Source organism: Colobus angolensis, unplaced genomic scaffold, assembly GCF_000951035.1.
Source record: "Colobus angolensis palliatus isolate OR3802 unplaced genomic scaffold, Cang.pa_1.0 Scaffold180, whole genome shotgun sequence".
NCBI classification, from domain to species: domain Eukaryota; kingdom Metazoa; phylum Chordata; class Mammalia; order Primates; family Cercopithecidae; genus Colobus; species Colobus angolensis.
In genome coordinates this window covers 5,444,155-5,463,873 of record NW_012114933.1, presented here as the reverse complement: position 1 = coordinate 5,463,873, position 19,719 = coordinate 5,444,155, and the positions used below count along the sequence as shown (strand labels likewise).

The 19,719-nt window shown below is 36.6% G+C and overlaps 1 protein-coding gene across 2 annotated transcripts in view; it reads right to left on the bottom strand.

The window, feature by feature from the left end:
• Positions 1 to 19,719, bottom strand: part of SKIV2L2 (superkiller viralicidic activity 2-like 2 (S. cerevisiae)) — a 131,066-nt gene that overhangs the window by 18,763 nt on the left and 92,584 nt on the right. For both annotated transcript variants that reach the window (XM_011939369.1, XM_011939370.1), the window contains 4 exons: positions 14,729 to 14,839; positions 11,860 to 12,048; positions 6,638 to 6,801; positions 1,593 to 1,698 (listed from right to left, as the gene is read on the bottom strand). In XM_011939369.1, the coding sequence (XP_011794759.1) occupies positions 1,593 to 1,698; positions 6,638 to 6,801; positions 11,860 to 12,048; positions 14,729 to 14,839 (570 nt within the window). The remainder of the gene's footprint in view (positions 1 to 1,592; positions 1,699 to 6,637; positions 6,802 to 11,859; positions 12,049 to 14,728; positions 14,840 to 19,719) is intronic.

Here is a 19,719-nt window from a genome sequence, read left to right as displayed (position 1 = left end):
ACAAGTATTTTACTATATTTACTAGAAGACAACATTCTTTTTGGCAGAAAACATTCTGTTAAAAGCATCAAGAAAAATCCACATGACAATTAGTACAATCTTTCATCTCAATGTTAAAAGGCGCCACCACAAGAATTGATGACACTGTATATAACAAAGTGTGGTTTCACTGAATAAATCTTAACTGCATATATTGACATCTTGCCCCAAGATTTAAGAGCTGTGGTTTGGCTTAACCAACTCCTTTGAAGAGGGAATATAACTGGCATCTCAGAAAAAGGAACTACTGTAATAGTGCCACAATATAAAACAACAAGAACATGCAAATAATGAAAAGTAAGACAAAATGTGACATGGGTAGAAGACCACCTATCCCCAAACTATTTACAAACCTAAATCTCTGAACCTTCCTATTCCAAGTTTGACAAATGTTCTTAATTATTTTTATCTTGGAAATTGATATAACAAAATTTTGAGCCTAAGGAAAAACACTATTTTGTATGCATATTTCATAGGTGCATAGTAGGCAATCTCAGGAAAGCATAAACTGTTTTTGGATTATTGTCCTATTTGTTATCATTGCCACTAACAGCTGTGATTCTAATCAGTAATCAGGGACCTGAGAAAAGTACCCATCTACTTCAAGAAGTAATATATTTGATCTGATTAATAAATAGGGAAACAGTTAACAGGTAAACAGACCAATTAGGTGTGGTTTCAATGAATAAATCTAAACTCCTTATACTGACATCTTGCCCCAAGATTTAAGAGCTGTGGAACTTAAAAAAACTCAACAATTTGTCCTACACAATTGACTTAAAAGTTACACTAAGTATGTAGAGTAAAAGGTCTTCCAAAAATTTAGAACATTAAATTATTTTTAGAAGGCAGATGTCCTTGTCTTATTCTCATTCTATCCACTTCATCTACAATAAATAAAGTCTTAAATTTTAAATGTAAAACAACACATCTTACTTTTAAAAATGAATCATACTGGTTTTTGAATGTAGTACAAGGATAATGAGTGTTCTTATGTGTTCCATCCAGCACTTCATTTTTTGATTTCTTAAGAACTGTTGAAAGTGAACTAATTACTCATATAAAAAAAACTGCTGCCAAACCAACAAGGATCTTATAATCACTAACTCAAACCGTGCCCATGAAAACTAACGTTTCAGTTCCTAGCAGGATGGACTGCTTCGTCATTATTCTTCAACACTGGGGAGTAGAGTTAATTCAACCTCACTCCCCCCTTTCATTTTTATCAGACTTTCCTAGTTTTATTCTCACTCATCTTTTTATTTCTAGGACTGTCTAGGACTCGGCCAAATGTTTAATGAATTGGGTTACAGAACAAATTTAAAACTTAAAATCTAATTAATAGTGATTGCTAACAAACCTTATTTTATTCTTTCTAATAATATGTATTTAATCATTCAATTTTCTTAGTAAATTTGTGTTAAAGTTGCTGTGATTTCCAATTAACATTAACCTATAATATGTAAGTATTAGTAATATTTGATAATACAGCCGTAACACTATTAACTACATGATGTGTGAATTAATAAGATGTGCTGAATCAATTAACTCACATTCTCTTGAAACACAAAGCAGCTTAATAATGCTGTTGCCTGTTCTGCAGAAAGGTCATTGAAAAGGCCATTAAACATCATCTCAGTTAGAAGGAGCTCATCAGCACTACAATGGCAAAACAAAAGAATAAATTTAAAATGTCAGAACACACATGCACACACACATATGCCTTTAACATGTAGTTTTTAATAAAACATATTATTTGACCTTAAGGAGTAATCAATGAGGAATGACAATGATTTATTTAAGGACAAGGCATATCTTTATAATTACCAATATATTATATAATCAATGTAAAATGGGGATTTCACATAAAGATTTCAAATATCAAAATGCAAACATTCATTGAAATAAGAACAATTTCTTAACCTTTAGTATGCTAGGAAAAATCATCACTGTCATTTATTTTCTAGGGCAAAAGGACTCTTATAATTACTTTTCAGTTATTTTACAAATAATCTGTAGAATAAAAATAATGAAAAACAATTTTATTAGAAATCTTAATTAAAATGTACTCATAAGAAGACCCACATTTTTTATTTTTATGTTGTAATTTTTTAAAGTTTTTATATTATAGTAGAGATGGGGTCTTGCTATATTGTCCAGGTTGGTCTGGAACTCCTGAGCTCAAGCAGTCCTCCTGCCTCGGTCTCCCCAAATGCTGGGATTACAGGTGTGAGATGCCACGCCCAGCCAAAAGACTCACATTTTAATTCATATTTTCCAAAGGCTGAAAGGTATATAACCAAGATGGGCAAGAGCCTTTGAATGCAACAAACTGCTGGTCACCAATTGTCATCCACGAATCTGAAAAACATCCATCTAGGAAATACAATTCTAGATTTCAAGTACATCTTTAATAGGTAGGTACTAGCTCATCACTACTTCTGTTTCTTCTCACACTTGCCCTGTCAAAATGTACAATTCCAGATTTACATCTCTTTTAAGTTCTAGCTTACTACTTCTGAGTCCTCTCTGCATCATTAAAATACATTTTTTTAAACTGACAACTTGATTTTGTTGAGGAGAGGAAGTTCACCTTCTTTGCTCCATAATTGTAAAACATTTTCATATACAGACTTATAAGGACAATATATTTATTATTACAAAGATTAGAATGATCAACAGGTTTTAAAAAATTTCTTCATCATCTGTTTCTTTCCAATTTCCTTATATACACAACTGTGTATTTGACCACTTGTGGACCATATAAGGAAACTTTGGTGCACAAATCATAAAAGATGAGACTACTATTACAAGTCCTTTTAGCAAAATGAGATGGTCCAGGTTCTCATCATAGACATTACATAACTACGTCCTTTCTGTTGAATGATTAAATGAATAATCTCATAAATACATATATATAAATATATATTTAAATATACGTGTGTGTGTGTGTGTGTATATATATTTGTCCCTAGAAATATATTGTTCAGCTGAGCACAGGGGCTCATGGCTGTAATCCCAGCACTTTGGGAAGCTGAAACAGGTAGATCGCTTGAGCCTAGGAGTTTAAGACTAGCCTAGCAACATGGCAAAACCCTGTCTCTACAAAGCAATACAAAAATTAGCTGAGCGTGGTGGCACATGCCTGTAGTCCCAGCTACTCAGGAGGCTGAGGTGGGAGGATCATTTAAGCCCAGGAGGTCAAGACTGCAGTGAGCCATGATCTTGCCACTGCATTCCAGTCTGGGTGACAGAGCTAGACCTTGTCTTAAAATATGTATGTATGTATATATATATATATATATATATATTGTTCATGCACTAGTTATGATGTCTGAGAATTTACCTAGGGTCTGAGATTTTGCTTATATAATCAATCTCACCATTACCACTTTGACTACAGTACGTTTTGTCCTGCTGTGTTTATCTTCTGATTTAACAACTGCAAAATATCTTCACTTATTTTTCCCCTTGGGTGGAAAATGAAAAATTCTGAATTCGCAACTGTGTTCAAGCTAAAAAGCAACACTACAAAGATGATGTTTCTAGACTTCTATAATCAGGGTTCAGTTGACCCATACAATAATTGCACTGTATTGTTAAAAAAGTAAACTTTGCCTTTACTTTTTGGAAAGTCTTTAAAAAAGAATAAAGTCATGAACTATGATAATCTTTACCAACAGTTAAAATATTTATAAATAAAAGTCAGAAACTAAATTTGGGTCTCTAGTGTTAAGCTAAGAGTTAAGTCAAGCAAAGAGGGCAACAATACAAATGAGCAAAGACTATTTCAAGAAGCTACAGTCTAACGTGGGGGGCAGACAAGCTGATAATCACAGAACAATGATCTAACAGAGTGCTCTAATAGACTTATACAAGTGGCTATGAGGGGAAAAAAGGGGAGGAGCCTAAAATCAGATTGAAGAAGTTCAGAGCAACTTTTGAAGTTCTTTGCAAAAATATGCAAGATCGCAGGACATGGGGTGGAGGTTAAAGGTCATATGAAACAAAAGGAAAAGCAGTGTGGGATGTGGCAATAGACTGCTGGAGAGGGAGAGTAAGAATATACTAAATTATGGAATCTATGATAAAAGCAGTAAGGAATCACTGAGGGACTTTTACCAAATAGAATGGCACAAAGGGGCTGGGTGCTGGGTGAAGTGGCTCACTTTGGGTGAGTCAGCACTTTGGGTGGCTAAGGTGGGCAGACTGCTTAATCACAGGAGTTCAAGACCAGCCTGGGCAACATGGCAAGACCCCGTCTCTACAGAAACTTAAAAAAAAAAAACAGCCAGCCATGGTGGCACACACTTCCAGTCCCAGGTTCTTGGGAGACTGAGGCAGGAGGATCACTTGAGCCTGGCAAATTGAGGCTGCAGTGAGCCGAGACTGCACAAGTGCACTCCAGCCTGGGCAACAGAGCAAGATCCCATCTCAAGAAGAAAAGAGGAATGACATACCAGATTTGTGCTTTGGGTTTTGAAAACTCAAGGGAGGCAAAGAATAATCAGAAGGGCAACTGCAGTAATTGAGGCCAAAAATAATGAGGGATACACATTAGCCAGTGGCAATGTTTAAAAAGGCAAAAATGGGTGAGAGAAGGAGTCCCCAGTTTTTGCAAATTTTGGGGAAAGTTAACAAACTTTGATATAATATTGTTATCACTATAAATGAAAAATATATCTTGGAATAAATCAATTTCCATTCTTCCAACACAAAATCTAGTTGTGGATATCTAAAGGAAATTTCTATATTAATTGTAAAACAATAATTATTAGAAGGAAATAATCCCAATAATGTTAGCATGTGAATCAGCAGACGAGTACTGCAGTGTAGATTTAATCCTGGATATGTCATTAATTAAAATCCAATAGCACATTATCCTGTGATAACAACTAACTAGGGCTGGGTAGTCACTGCCCCCTTTTGGTGGCTCAGAGTTGTCCTGTTCACCACAGTCTCCTGGTTCTATGCAGACATCTGAGTCTGTAACATCTGGACAGATGAATGATATAAATACATTTTTACTAAGAAAGTCTGAAATCATTTACAAGGCCTGTAGTTCTCTGGTCCTGTCCCTCCTGGCCATGCTGAGTACATAAAAAAACTGTTTCAAAAGTATCTTTTATATATTCACTGAAAATGATCATCACTATATAGACAAAACAAGATATATCTTCAGACTGGATATTGCTTGAACTACCAGCTTATGACTTTCCAGTTAAGGAGGACAGAGGCAAACTGGTTCCTAAGGAGACATTCCTCATGGTGGGAAATAACTAACACAGTTTTTAGAACAGTATCATAAATTGTATTTTTCTAAAGATGGCCACAACAGCATCTCCTATACCACATGTTCTTCTAGATTTGCACTGTTCTATAAAGACTGCCACGTGCACACATGGAAATTTCAATTTTAATTAAAATGATATAAATAAAAAAATTCATTTCCTCCGTCGAAGCACATATCAAATGTTAAATAGTAGCTACTATACTGAACAGTGTAGATACAGAAAAATTCCATTATCACAGAAAGTCATATTGAACAACAGCCACTTCCCCATTAAGAGGTGGAATCTGATTATCCCCCACTTGAATCCAGGAGGGTTTATAACTCACCTGTAATCAAGAGAATATGGTGGAAATGATGCTTATGATAACAAAGCTAGGTTACAAAAGGTAAAGCTAGGTCAGAAAAGGCAACCTTAGCCAGCTAGAAGACTTACACTGCAGTCTTCAGCTACCATGTAAGCATCCTGAGGCTGTCATACTGTGAAGAAGCCCAAACTAGCCCACGTGGAGAGACCACATGGAGAAGCTCTAACAGAGAGATAGAGGTCCTAACATTCCCCAGCCACTCCGGACTCCTACTGTTACAGCTTAACCACCTGTCTGACAGCAATCCTGGGGGACACTGAGCCAGAACCATCCAAATGAGCTCTTCCTCAATTTCTGACCCATAAAAACAGTAAGAGCATAAAGTAACTGTTGATGTTGTAAATAATTTAGTTTTGATGTCATCTGTAATGTGACAAAAGATTACCGAAACAGAAAATAATATAACCAGTTTTAATCTGTGGCTTATAAGTTCTGTTGTAAAATCCTATTATTAGTTCAAAATCTCATTACAGTTTGCTACACATGTAACAAGATAATAGTTCCTAGGTTAAGTTCCAAGGTGGGAAAATGTTAATAAATTTTAAGAAGTATACAAAATTATATATAAACTAAGATTATGTAAAAATCCCACAAGGCATTAAAAAAAGTCAAAGGAAATACATACAAATGCTAGGAGCGCTCGTGTTAATTACTGAGATCTAAGAGATTTTTCTAATTTCTCAATTTCATGGTTCAAAACTGTATTTAGTGTGGAGGGTACTGTACAAACTTTGTATTTTTAACAAAGCTCTTTTTTCCTAAAGATAACGGTTAATTTAAAATCACTTAAACCTCCGAGGCAGAGTTGTAGTGAGCTGAGATTGCGCCAGTGCACTCCAGCCTGGGCAACACAGTGACACTCCATCTCAAAAAAATAAACAAAAATTAAAATTTAAAATTTAAAAAAAAAATCAACTTTCTAGAACAACCAGATTTTTACCTGCTTATCTCACAAGCCACTCGTCCTTTCATCTCTATTACATCAGAAGAAGTAGCAAATCCCAACCTTCTTAAAACACGTTTGCGACATTTTAGTTCATCCATTTGTAGGACTGTTCTCGCTTTCTTCAGTTCTCGTTTTGCAGATTTAATATCTATTGCAATCTATAGCACATAAAAGTATAAAGAAAGTTCAATAATAAAGTGAACAATGTACAAGGAGATTTATTCATGAAATCAAACAAAAAATATTTTTTAAGAACATCTTACAGTATACTTCTGGGTTAAAGCTTCAGTGCTGGGGAGACTGGGGAAAGTAGAGCTTCTCAGATACGTTCCCAGAACATTACACAAGAGTAATGATTTATCTGAAAAGTTATTAAATACTACCTAAAATATTAAGTACATGGAAAATACAAAATGTCCATTTGAAAAATCTGAGGCAGAGCAGGCAGATATTAGAAAGTGTAAAAAGCATAAGAAGACAGAGAACAGAGGCCGGGCACAGTGGCTCATGCCTGTAATCCAGCACTTTGGGAGGCTGAGGTGGGCAGATCACAAGGTCAGGAGATCAAGACCATCCTGGCCAACATGGTGAAACCCCATCTCTACTAAAAATATATATATATATATAAAAATTAGCTGGGTGTGGTGGCGGGTGCCTGTAGTCCCAGCTACTCAGGAAGATGAGGCAGAATTGTTTTCATCTGGGAGGGAGAGGTTGCAGTGAGCCGAGATTGAGCCACTGCACTCCATCCTGGTGACAAAGAGAGATTCTGTCTCACAAAAAAAGAAGACAAGAGAACAGAGCATGGCTCTTGCTTAAATGAAGAGAGGTAAGGAGGAAGGCTAGAGGGAGGAGAGTGAGCTGGATATTGTGAGCTAGACAAGGTAGGCTGTAAGAACAGAAAAAGTCAGTGGTGAATTTAGGATAGGCTCTCCTAAGACAGGATTCAATGGACAATTAATCACACTCCTGAAGTACCAATCCCAGCAGCTCTAGCTTTTCATCCTTAGGGCATCAGGGCATAGCTTAGAGAATAGGGAAAGAAAAATGAGGGTACAGAAATCTTTTCTCTTGACTATCTATATTTCCCCCATGATGTCCTGAAAACTATTCCTTCTTTTTGCCCTTAAGTTAAATCATGAATTTGCCTAAGCTGGAAATGGTTTTAGCAAAGAGAACAGGCCTTTATTCAAAACACAGATGAAACCTTAAAATGAAAATGTATCATCTTGATGTCATCCTTTAGAGAAGTTTTAAAATTTAATCAGTAAATATTACATATTTTCCAACTATGACAAGCATACAGTAGTACAAGAACAAAGAACAATGGTATCCTGAAGTGGTTGTTCAGAAAAACACTGACAGAAAAGTTTTGATAAGTTGAAATCCAAAGATAACGGAATTTTTTAGACTTTATTAAACTTCTACTAAGGAGGAAAAATTATGAAGGTGATCAGCAACTGATGTTTATTCAGAGATTACCTATGTCCTCTATTTCTAGTGCTTTACATTATTTCATTCTTACAGCAATCCTAAAAGGTAGGGAAGTAATATTAAATCTGCATTTTACAGACGAGAAAACTGAGGCACAGAGAGATTGCTAAGTAAATTGGTCAAGAATACAGAGCTACTGAGTGATAAAGATGGAGTTCAAACCCAGGCTAGCAGACCCTAGAATCCAAGCTATTTTCAATTATTTCTATTGCTGTGAACAGAGCTACTGAGTGATAAAGATGGGGTTCAAGCCCAGGCTATCAGACCCTAGATGCAAGCTCTTAGTGATTATTTATATTTCTATGAACAGATGTGTAGTCACAATGCCATGTCGTAGGAAGCAATGCTTTCGAAGCTAGATAATGAATGCTACGCTACCTAGCATGACTTATCAGGCCTATCAGAATAAAACGAACAAACCATTGTTTTTTAGGGTTTGACTGAAGTGACTGAGGATGCCTATGTGAGCAGAGCAAAGCATCGTGCTAATAACTGTGAGGCTTATAAAGCTTACAAGGTAGAAGAGAGTCCAACATTTAAGATTTTTTTTTCTTGAGTAATGTTTGTATTTTGAATATAAAAATGTTAAAATATTTTAGATATAATGGGTTAAATATAAATATTACTAAAGTTAATGCCACTGGTTTCTTCTTTTTTTAAATGTGGCCACTAAAAAATTTAAATGTGGCTGACACCGGACAATGCCGCACAAGATCTTTTCCAACACATTTATAAAACAATACAGACACAGTTGGCCCTGTCTGTGGGTTCCACATCCATGGATTCAACCAACCATGGATCAAAAATATTGGGAAGAAAACCGTCTGGACTGTACATGTACACTTTTTATTTTTTTAAAGAGATGGGGTCTAACTCAGTCACCCAGGCTGGAGTACAGTAGTGCAACCATGGCTCACTGTAGCCTCAATCTCCTTGGCTTAAGTGACCTTCCTACCTCAGCCTCCTGAGTACCTGGGATGACAGGTGCATGCTACCATGCCTGGCTAATTTTTAACATTTTTTTGCAGTAATGGGGGTCTCGTCATCTTGCCCAGGCTGGTCTCAAACTTCTGGGCTTCAAGTGATCTTCCCGCCTTGGTCTCCCAAAGTGTTGGGATTATAGGTGTAAGCCACTGTGCCCAGGCTGTATTTTTCTTCCATTAAAAAAGAAATTATATATATATATATATATATATGTATATACATACACACACACACACAATGTGCTTATATGTATATAAGCATGGGAAAAAAACTGGACTATACATGTACACTTTTTTTTTTTTTTTTTTAAAGAGATGGGGTCTCACTCTGTCACCCAGGCTAGAGTACAGTAGTGCAACCATGGCTTATATGTATATAATGTGCTTATATGTATATAAGCACTATATATATGCACATTATAGACAATGGTGGGGAGGGGGCAGGAAAAGAAAAAAAAAGACCACTATACTCTTATTGCTGTAACACAACCACTTAAAGTTTTCCTTTCAGTCTTTTCTGGTGTATTTTATGTTTCTGCTAAATAGTAATCGTAGTCCACTTCAATTTCAGATCCTTTTTTCATGTAATGCTCATACATGAGCCTTCTTACATGTTATTGCAGAGTCTCCATAACAACTTTATTTAGCCAGTCCCTTCAGTCAGACAACGTCTTTTTCAGTATATTTGAGCAGCTCAGATAATGCCTTCAAACCACCTCCAAGGATGCTTTCCAGTCATCATTCAACCACGCTCAAGTCTACCTGTTCCTGTGTTGTGGAAACATAATGCTGACCCTGGTGGCCATGGAGGGACTGACAGCAGGGAGAGAGCTGCTGCAATGGTCCTGGTAAGAGACGAACAGGTGAGAATCACAACTGGATATCTGTGTAAGTAATGAAAGCTTGTTGTGTCCCAGTTTCCTCATCTTGAGAAGCACCTGGCAAGCTTCCTGCCTAGCAGCACTTCAAGGTGGGTCACAGCATGGATGTGTTCACTGAGCATGCAGCCAATATTGTCTATCTGCTACAGCACCATATGATGTAAGTTCACAAAAAGCTAGAAAGGGAGATAGCTTTAAAACTATGAACTGAACACATTACTCTATTAAAGGAGTTTCTACTCATGTATTTATCCAACAAACACTGGGCATTTACTTTATAAAAATAGACCATTATGAGAAAATGTAAATAAAATGAAACATCTGACTCTAAGGAGCTTAAAATCTAGTTTATGAGACACAAAGACAAATGTATTGATAAAAGTGGTATGTGATAAAAGTTGAAAAAGTACAACAGCAAGGAGTTTTAAGTTTCATAGAGGAAGGGAGATTTGTATAGTGTAATACATTCCAGTTGAAAAAAAGTAGGTGGTGGAAAGGATTGTGTTCACGTCAAAAAGCTTTTTCTAAATTCGCTATACAGAATGCTTATAATAATGCTTTTACTGGTTAGACATTAAAGCTAATTATCCTAAAAAGCCGAACTACTACCATTTGACGCTATTAAGATGGCTATAGCAAAAACAATAGACAATAACTCGTGCTGGCGAAGATGTAGAGAAAGCAGAAATCTCGTAAATTGCTAGTGAGAATATAAAGTGTTGTAGCCACTTTGGAAACAGTCTGGTAGTTTCTCATAAAGGTAAATATAGAGTTACCATATGATCTAGCAATCCTACCTATTTCCACTCAAGATACTCAAAACATCCATACAAAAACTTGTATACAAATGTTCACAGCAGCATTATTATTCACCATAGCCAAAAAGTTAGAAAAAAACAAATGTCCTGTCCATCAACTGATGAACGGGTAAACAAAATATGGCATATCCACACAACAAAATATAATTTAGTTAGGCCAGGTGTGGTGGCTCACACCTGTAATCCCAGCACTTTGGGAGGCTGAGGTGGATGGGTAACCTGAGGTCAGGAGTTCAAGACCAGCCTGGCCAACATGGTGAAACCCTGTTTCTAATAAATTTACAAAAATTAGCGGGCATGGTGGTGTGTGTCTGTAATTCTAGCTACTAGGGAGGCTGAGGCAGGAAAATCGCTTGAACCCGGGAGGCACAGGTTGTAGTGAGCCACAATCACGCCACTGGACTGAAGCCTGGGTGACACAGCAGGACTCTGTCACACACACGTATAAAATTTGGCCATAAAAGGAATGAAGTACTGATTTATGCTACAACAGGCATAAACCTTGCAGACATGCAAAGTGAAAGACAGCAGACACAAACATCATATATTACATGATTCTATTTATAAGAAATATCCAGAATAGGCAAAACCATACAGATAGAAAGTAGATTTGTGATTGCCAAGGGCTGGAGGATGGGATAAACAGAGAGTGGCTGCTAATGGGTATAAAGTTCCTTCAGAGGGTGAGAAGAATGTTCTGAAGTTACATAGTGGCGATGGCTGCAAGTATGTGTGAATACACTTAAAACCAGTGAGCTGGATATTTTAAAAGGGTGAGTGCTATGCTGTGTAAATTATATCTCAATTTTAAAAAGTAAGAAAAAACAGAACATCCTATGTGAAATATCAAACTACAGCAAAATGAACTTTATCTTGTCTTCCTGATGAGAGCTGACAGGTTCAGAGCTGACAGTTTATTTAAAAGATAGCTAACATTTTCCTGTTTTACCCAGGAACCAACAGGACAAGAAAAAGACAAGCACATATTTATTCAGTGAAACATACAAAATTCTACTATAAAAACCAAGTTTCTGCCATACCTGTGCTTTTTTTTCACAAAGCGTATACACAGTTTCCAAATTTGGATCATTGTGAAGTGGATGAGAATACATTCGATGCTCAAAAGCTTCTACTTTCTGAATGACTTTTTTCAGCCCTTGATCTTGAATGCCCATATCATCAATAGGGTCTAATAAGGGGATGCCATCAGGAAAACGTTTCTGAACTTCCTGAAAAAAATATATAAAATTCATTTTCATCTTATAGTCAAAATTAGTAAGACCAAACCAAATCAGTGTTTCCTTTTTTTTCTCTGCACATGGACATAAAAGGTATACTACATATATAATTTTGTCTTTTGCCAATTTAAATTGTAGGGCATTTTTCCCCTGCATTTGTTTTTGAAAACTCCTTTTCAGTGCTATCCTATGATTCACAGATGTATTATGATTTACTAATAAAACTACAAGTCATAATATGATCATAGTCCTGAACGTGGCACAACTTACTGATAAATTCGTTACTTTATAACATTGTTGTAACTTCTTGCCATCACAAGTAATCTTGTATTAAACATCTATGTTTAAACTGCTTTCGGATTATTTCCTTGGTGTTGATGCCTAGGGAGGGTACTATTGACTTGGAAAGTACAGACTTTTTAAAAAGCTCCTGAGACCTTTAGCTTAAAAAAAAACATGATTAATGGTTAAATGCAATAAACATATTCGTACACAGAAGAAATAGCTCACTGTAGGCTGGCATCCTACTGAGAAACTTTCAGGGTCTTGGATAAGCCTTAAAGATAAGATAGGATTTGGCTAGTTAGGAACTGGAATTGGGGAGGAGAAACACATTAACAGTAAAAAAACAAATGTAAAGGGTTCAAAGACATTTGCAGATTATTGTCCTAAATGAGCAGATAATGCTAGCTCTTTCAAAAGACTGGTATCTCCGGTAAGTGCATATGGTACAGTTTCAGGATATATGTCTGCCCTAATCAAAGGGGGTTAGTGTCAGTGCAAAAATCCTACACGTGAGCCTGGCCAATTTTTATATATAAAGAAACTGAGTCACAGGTGTGAGGTTCCAGAACAGAGAAAACACTAAAATTGTAGTTCTGAAGTTTATTTTTTTTTTTATTTTTTATTTTTTGAGGCGGAGTCTCGCTCTGTCACCCAGGCTGGAGTGCAGTGGCCGGATCTCAGCTCACTGCAAGCTCTGCCTCCTGGGTTTACGCCATTCTCCTGCCTCAGCCTCCCGAGTAGCTGGGACTACAGGCACCCGCCACCTCGCCCGGCTAGTTTTTGTATTTTTAGTAGAGACGGGGTTTCACCGTGATAGTCAGGATGGTCTCGATCTCCTGACCTTGTGATCCACCTGTCTCGGCCTCCCAAAGTGCTGGGATTACAGGCTTGAGCCACCGCGCCCGGCCCTGAAGTTTAAAAAGTATAATTAATGTAGCTAAAGGGAAATCTTTATACATTATGTGAAGGGTTCTGTTGGCAGGCTAATTTCCCCAATTTTTCCTCCTGTGGCTTCTCACCATGTGGTGACTGATGTAAAGGACCGTCTAACTTTGTTTAAATCATGATGCAAAACTGAGACTCAGGTTATCGTGAAATTAACGTGAAAGCTGAAATACATCAACACGATACAGCACAGGGATGTTTAAGACAAATATAGACAAGCCTGAAATTTGCCAACAAAGAAAAATTAATTTCAATTTTAACTTTAGCAAAATGAGAACTGACCTAATCCAGAAGTATAAAACAATTATTTTTTTCAAAATAATGGCATTACTTAATGCTAAGTTAATAATGATTAATGTGTATTTCTGCTCAAAACTGTGCTATTCTGAAAATATTAGAAAAAATTTCAGTGGGACTTTACGCTTCAATAAACTTATAAGATATATTTATTTACTACGAGACCAGCAGTGATAAAAACTTTCTAGAAGTGATTGTTTTGGAAAAGATATCCACATCTACATAAAAATTTTGTAAAACTGTCAGAGAATCATTCATTTCATGAAGTCCACCAACGGAACACAGCTTAAAAATTCCTACTCTACACTGAAAGCATCCTACTATCTTTGCTTTCTCAGATTTTAGTACAGAGCCTTCACTGCACAGTAAATGCTCCTCAAACTATTAACTAAATAACTTTGTTAAAATCACTTCCTTTTTTTTTTTCTTAAAAGAGACAAGGTCTCCCTCTGTTGCACATGCTAGAGTGCAGTGATGTGATCACAGCTTACTGTAGCCTGGAACTCCTGGAATCAAGTGAACCTCCTGCCTTGGCCTCCTAAGTAGCTGGGATTACAGGTGCATACCACTGAGTCCTACTAACTTCTTTTTAAATTATTTTTCAAATTTTTTGTAGAGATGGGGGCCTCACTATGTTTCCCAGGCTGGTTTCAAATTCCTGGCCTCTGGTGATCCTTGTGCTGTGGCATCCCAAAGAGTTGGGATTACAGGCATGAGCCACTGCACCTTGTTTCTACTAGAAAATTAAATTTACTACAAAATCTTAATTTTCCCTATTGAAAATTAAACATTTTCATGTATTTATTAACTAGATTAAAAAATGGTTAAAAGTCCTGTCAGTACATGATTTTATACATAAAACTTGTAATACAGTCTATAGTTTTCACTCATACTGAATAAAGCAAAATGGTTTTCCTTCTGAGTCCTCCTTTACTAACTCACTTTGTTGGTAGATTCAAAGAGAGGACAAATCCACATGAAAATCTGCTGCCATTATTTTTATGAAAAATAATTGCCACTATTGGCAGTATTTATAGGTATCCTGAAAGAAAGCAATGTATTTAAAAGCATTTCAGTTGCCTCTTTATAAACACTATCTGTATTTACATAAAATTTATATTTAATTTATAAAATTACCACATACCTGTATTGATTTTAAAACACTCTGTCTATTGTCCACTGGTCGAAGGTCTTTAGGAATGTAAAGCCTAACACTGCTGATAGCAGACAGGAGATGCACCAAAACTGGGACAACCTATGACCAAAAAGTTATATGGTATTACAGTTAAACTTGCACGTGTTCATATTCTACTATTTCCTAAACTTGGATCCTTACAGAGGAAGTTGCATTTACAGTATGTAACAGGTATAATAAGTACATAATAATTACCAGGAAGCATTCTCTCATCTTGAAGCTTTTATCGTAATAGAGACTGTATTTAAAAAGTAAAAACTAGTTCAAACCTTTAAGTAACAGGTAAATAAATGGTACATAAAAATAAGAGCTCCCCTCAATACAGAATCCACACTTTATTCATTTTTATGGTCTCAGATATTTGGCAGTTCAAAAATATTAATACATAAAGGTACTATAGTACTAAAAATGAAAGATTCTTGTTTAATAGGTTTAGGAGGTCAAGAAAGATTCATGTAAGTTCTGGATGGGCAGGAATGAAGAAGAATTTCAAAGAGAGAAAGCAGCATATTCCATTAGACATAATCTTGAAGAACACCTATCTGCAAACTTTCTTCCATACTTTCTCTTGTCGAAATGGCAAATTATCAACATCAAATTTTGCTTCCTTTCAACTGATCTTGAATCCAGAGAGTCTCCATAAACTGAGGCAAAGTTAATGTTTCCACAGGTCCAAATCTGTCTCCCATGGCTACTTTTACACTGATCACTGATGAAAACACAATTTCCACTGGCTTGCTGATAACAAATATATTCATAGTGCTTTAATGAACAAAAATGGTACAGCGGTTGAACATGTGAATTCAGTCTTCAGCTAATTATGTGACCTTACACAAATTATCTAACCTTTCTAGATTTTCTAGTAAAGGTAGAAAGGTTCGATAATTTGCCAAACTTGCCAAAAAAGGTTTAGTTTGTCAAACCATTAACAGCAGTTTTTCTCTCTCTAGTTAAGTTTTTGGGGTGGGGTGTTTTTTCTTTCTTCCTGCCTGTCTTTTCCTCCTCTTTTTTAATCATTTGAAACTAACTTGCAGACAACAATCACTTCACTTGACCAGCAAATACATGTATATGTTAAGAACTAGCATATTCTCCTGCAAAGCTACGATATTGTAAGATCTAAGGAAATATCATATACAATCCCTATGCAGATTTCCCCACGGACCCACTAATGACCTTCAAACATTACTATTACAATTATACTTTTGGATCCAGCCAAAGATCATAAACTGGATTTAGTGGTCATGTCTCCTGAGTCTTCTTTAATCTAAAAATATACCCCACCTTTCTTGCCTTTTTATGGTACTGACATTTTCACAGATTTCCAAATTTACAGAAAAGTTGTAAGAATGAAATAAATCCCACATACCCTTATTTCAATTCACTAATTGGTTATATTTTGCCTATTTGCTTCATCGTTCTCTTTCTACACACATAAAGTACAAGTGTTAAAAGAGGGAAATCTAATGTCAAGACAATGATATCATCTAATCTACAGTCCATATTAACATTTCATCCTCTTTCACAATAATGTCTTTTATATCACTCTACCTTCCCCACCACCACTCACTCCATGGAACCAAACTAGGATCATACACTGATGTCACATTTCTTTCTTCTTTAATCTAGAACAGTTCCCCAGTTTTTCTGTCTCTCTCAAGACTTTGATTTTTTTTTTAAATAATAAAGGTTACTTTATAGAATGACTCTCAGTTTGGGTTTCTCTAGTCATGAGGAATCGTAAGATTCAGATTATGCATTTTTGGTAGAAGTCATGTTCTTTTCTACTCAGTCCACTAGTCAACATTATGAGAGATAATGTTGATCAATTTGATCATTTGATTAAGGTGCTATCTGCAGGATTCTTTATTATAGTATTATTTACTATTTACTCTCTACAATTAAGAAATTTGTAGGGAGAGCCTTTAGAGACTTTGGAAATATCATTTCTTCATTAAACTTTCAGTTTACTAGTTTCAGCATCCATGGATGGGTTCTTGCCATAGTCAATTATTATTTGTGGTAGTTGCCTAATGGTGACTTTTCTAACTTTTATTTTATTTATTCTTTGAGATGAAGTCTCACTCTGTTGTCCAGGCTGGAGTGCAATGGCATGATCTCGGCTCACTGCAATCTCTACCTCCCGGGTTCAAGCAATTCTCCTGCCTCAGCCTCCTGAGTAGCTAGGATTATAGGCATGTGCCACCATGCCCAACTAATTTTGTATTTTTAGTAGAGATGGGGTTTCGCCATGTTGATCAGGCTGGTCTCGAAATCCTGACCTCAAGTGATCCACCCACCTTGGCCTCCCACAGTGCTGGGATTAAAGGCGTGAGCCACCATGGCCGGTCATTTCTTTTATATTTTATATATCTCTTTCTGGATTCATGGATTATTTTATTTTCATATGGTTATAATCCTTTACTATCTTTTTTTTTCTGAGATGGAGTCTCGCTCTGTCACCCAGGCTGGAGTGCAGCGGTGCGATCTCGGCTCACTGTAACCTTCACCTCCGGTTCAAGTGATTCAACTGCCTCAGCCTCCCAAGTAGCTGAGACTACAGGCACCTGCCACCATGCCTGGCTAATTTTTGTATTTTTAGTAGAGATGGGGTTACACCATGTTAGACAGGCTGGTCTTAAACCCCTCACCTCAGGTGATCTGCCTGCCTCTGCCTCCCAAAGTGCTGGGATTACAGGTGTGAGCCACCATGACCAGTCCTTTACTATCATTTTTATTTTTACTTCCAAACTCTCTAATTCAGGGGTCCCCAAGTCCCAGAATGGTACCAGTCTGTGGCCTGTTAGGAACCAGGCCATACAGCAAGAGTGGTGGGGGAGCAAGCATTACCGCCTGAGCTCCCGCCTCCTGTCAGATCAGCAGCAACATTAGATTCTCATAAAAGCGCAAACACAGCGCATGCAAGGGATCTAGGTTGCTTGGTCCTTATGAGAATCTAAGGTCTGATGATCTGAAGTGGGACAGTTTCATCCCCAAACCACCCCTGCTCCACATTGATCCATGGAAAAACTACCTTCCATGAAATCAGTTTCTTGTGCTAAAAAGACTGGGGACTGCTGGTCTAATTCATTTTAGAAACAACATTCTGTAAGCTGCATTGGGTTTTGGGCCACCAATTTGTGAACCAGCAGTTGATACACTGTTTGGACAGAGAAGACTCAGGACATGAAAAATTATCAATACCACATAGCCGGCATCCAGAGTTAAAGACGCACAATTTGTATGCACTAAGGTACATCTAAAAAGGTAGAAAATTAAAAATAATTCACTTGGCTTTAGAAAGAGTATTTTTATATACCGTAGTTGAATTCAATATGCATGAATTTCCTCAAAACTGAGTAAAACTATTTTGTGAAGACGAGATTCAGAAGGAAGACAAAAACTGTCCAATTTCAAAGGCTGCTTTCCATAATAAACTCCATCCAAGAAATGGTCAACTAACACTTTAATGACAGGAAACAGATTACAAAGGCCATTTATAAATGTCTCCTAAAGCACAGAAAAGGGAAATCCTAACAGTTCCCTAACTAGAAACATGACATTTTATAAACAAGAAGTTAAATGTTTAAAAATTGAATGAATAGTTGTCATTAAATTATAAACATCAAATTTCAGATATTTTAAAAATCATAATATTTGCATATGGCAGTTTATTCATTTTTCTAAACCCAATTACCTTCATGATATAACTCAGAATTCAGGTTCAACATGATGCAGCATTGGTCTTTATAAGTCCAAATAACCATGTGAGCAATCAGTGGAAACTTGCTAGAATACCAATAACAGGAAGTATTTTTATCCTTAGACCTTTTAAATCTTTCAAATTTTCCCCTAAATAAGCAAATGTAGTAGATAATACAAGAAGTAAGTTTTAAGTCAATACATTCTAAATACATTTCAAGCTATATAATTTCTTCAAATCAAGACTATCAGCTGAAACATGGTTTTTGAATTTTGCATTCAAACAACCAACTGAATTTTAATCAAGTCATGGCAGACACAGTTATTTTAACCAATGTGCTATTGATTAATTCGCTATTAAAAAACTGGATTTATGTCAGTGAAAATGGTGGAATAAGGACCTCCAAAAATCCTCTTCTCCATAAAAGCAATGCCAACACTGAGAAAACTTGTCAAAATCAACTTCTTCAGAATTCTGGAAATTAACCAAAGGCTTGCAGGAATTCAGTGAGCATATATTCAAGAAAAATGCTGACTTTTGGTAAGAATAGCAAGCTTTGTGGCAAATTTAACTTATCCTACTCCATCTCCCACTCCTCAGCTTTCTAACAGCCTGAAAACCAAAGAGCAAATCCCACTGAAAACCAGTATTGCAGCCACTGGAGGGGAGAGAATAGGGTTGGAGCTTCTTCAAAGGCCTATTCCCATAGAATTGTCATTATTCTTGTCTGGTGGTTCCCTGGAACACTCCATTCACAAGGCTGTTTTTTATTTGACCTGACTGAGAGCTTACCAGTGCAAACCTTTTTCCTGGATGTGTTTGTCAAAAATAGTAAGAAGCAACTGCTTAACACCATGGCTGCCTGAGATTGTGAATGACAGCTGGGACAAACAACAGGTTAACCAGAAAGCTTAAAAGGAAAAGCTGGGGAGTAAGACATTCATGGGAAATTAGAAAAGCTCCCACACATTTCTGGAAATCTAGAAGGCCATGACCAGGGCTGTGTGCATGCTCAGGAAAGCCCTGAAAAGACTCTAAGCTCTCACTTCTGTCTGACCATAAAATTGTACATCCAGGAAGCGGCTAAGGTAATGTTGTTAACTGCGTAGCTGAGGGTTGATGGCTTGCTGCAATATGTACACAAAGCCTCTAAGTAAAGACTGGGGAACTTTTTTTATTTTTTAGACAGAGCCTTGCTCTGTCACCCAGGCTGGAGTGAAGTGGCACAATCTTGGCT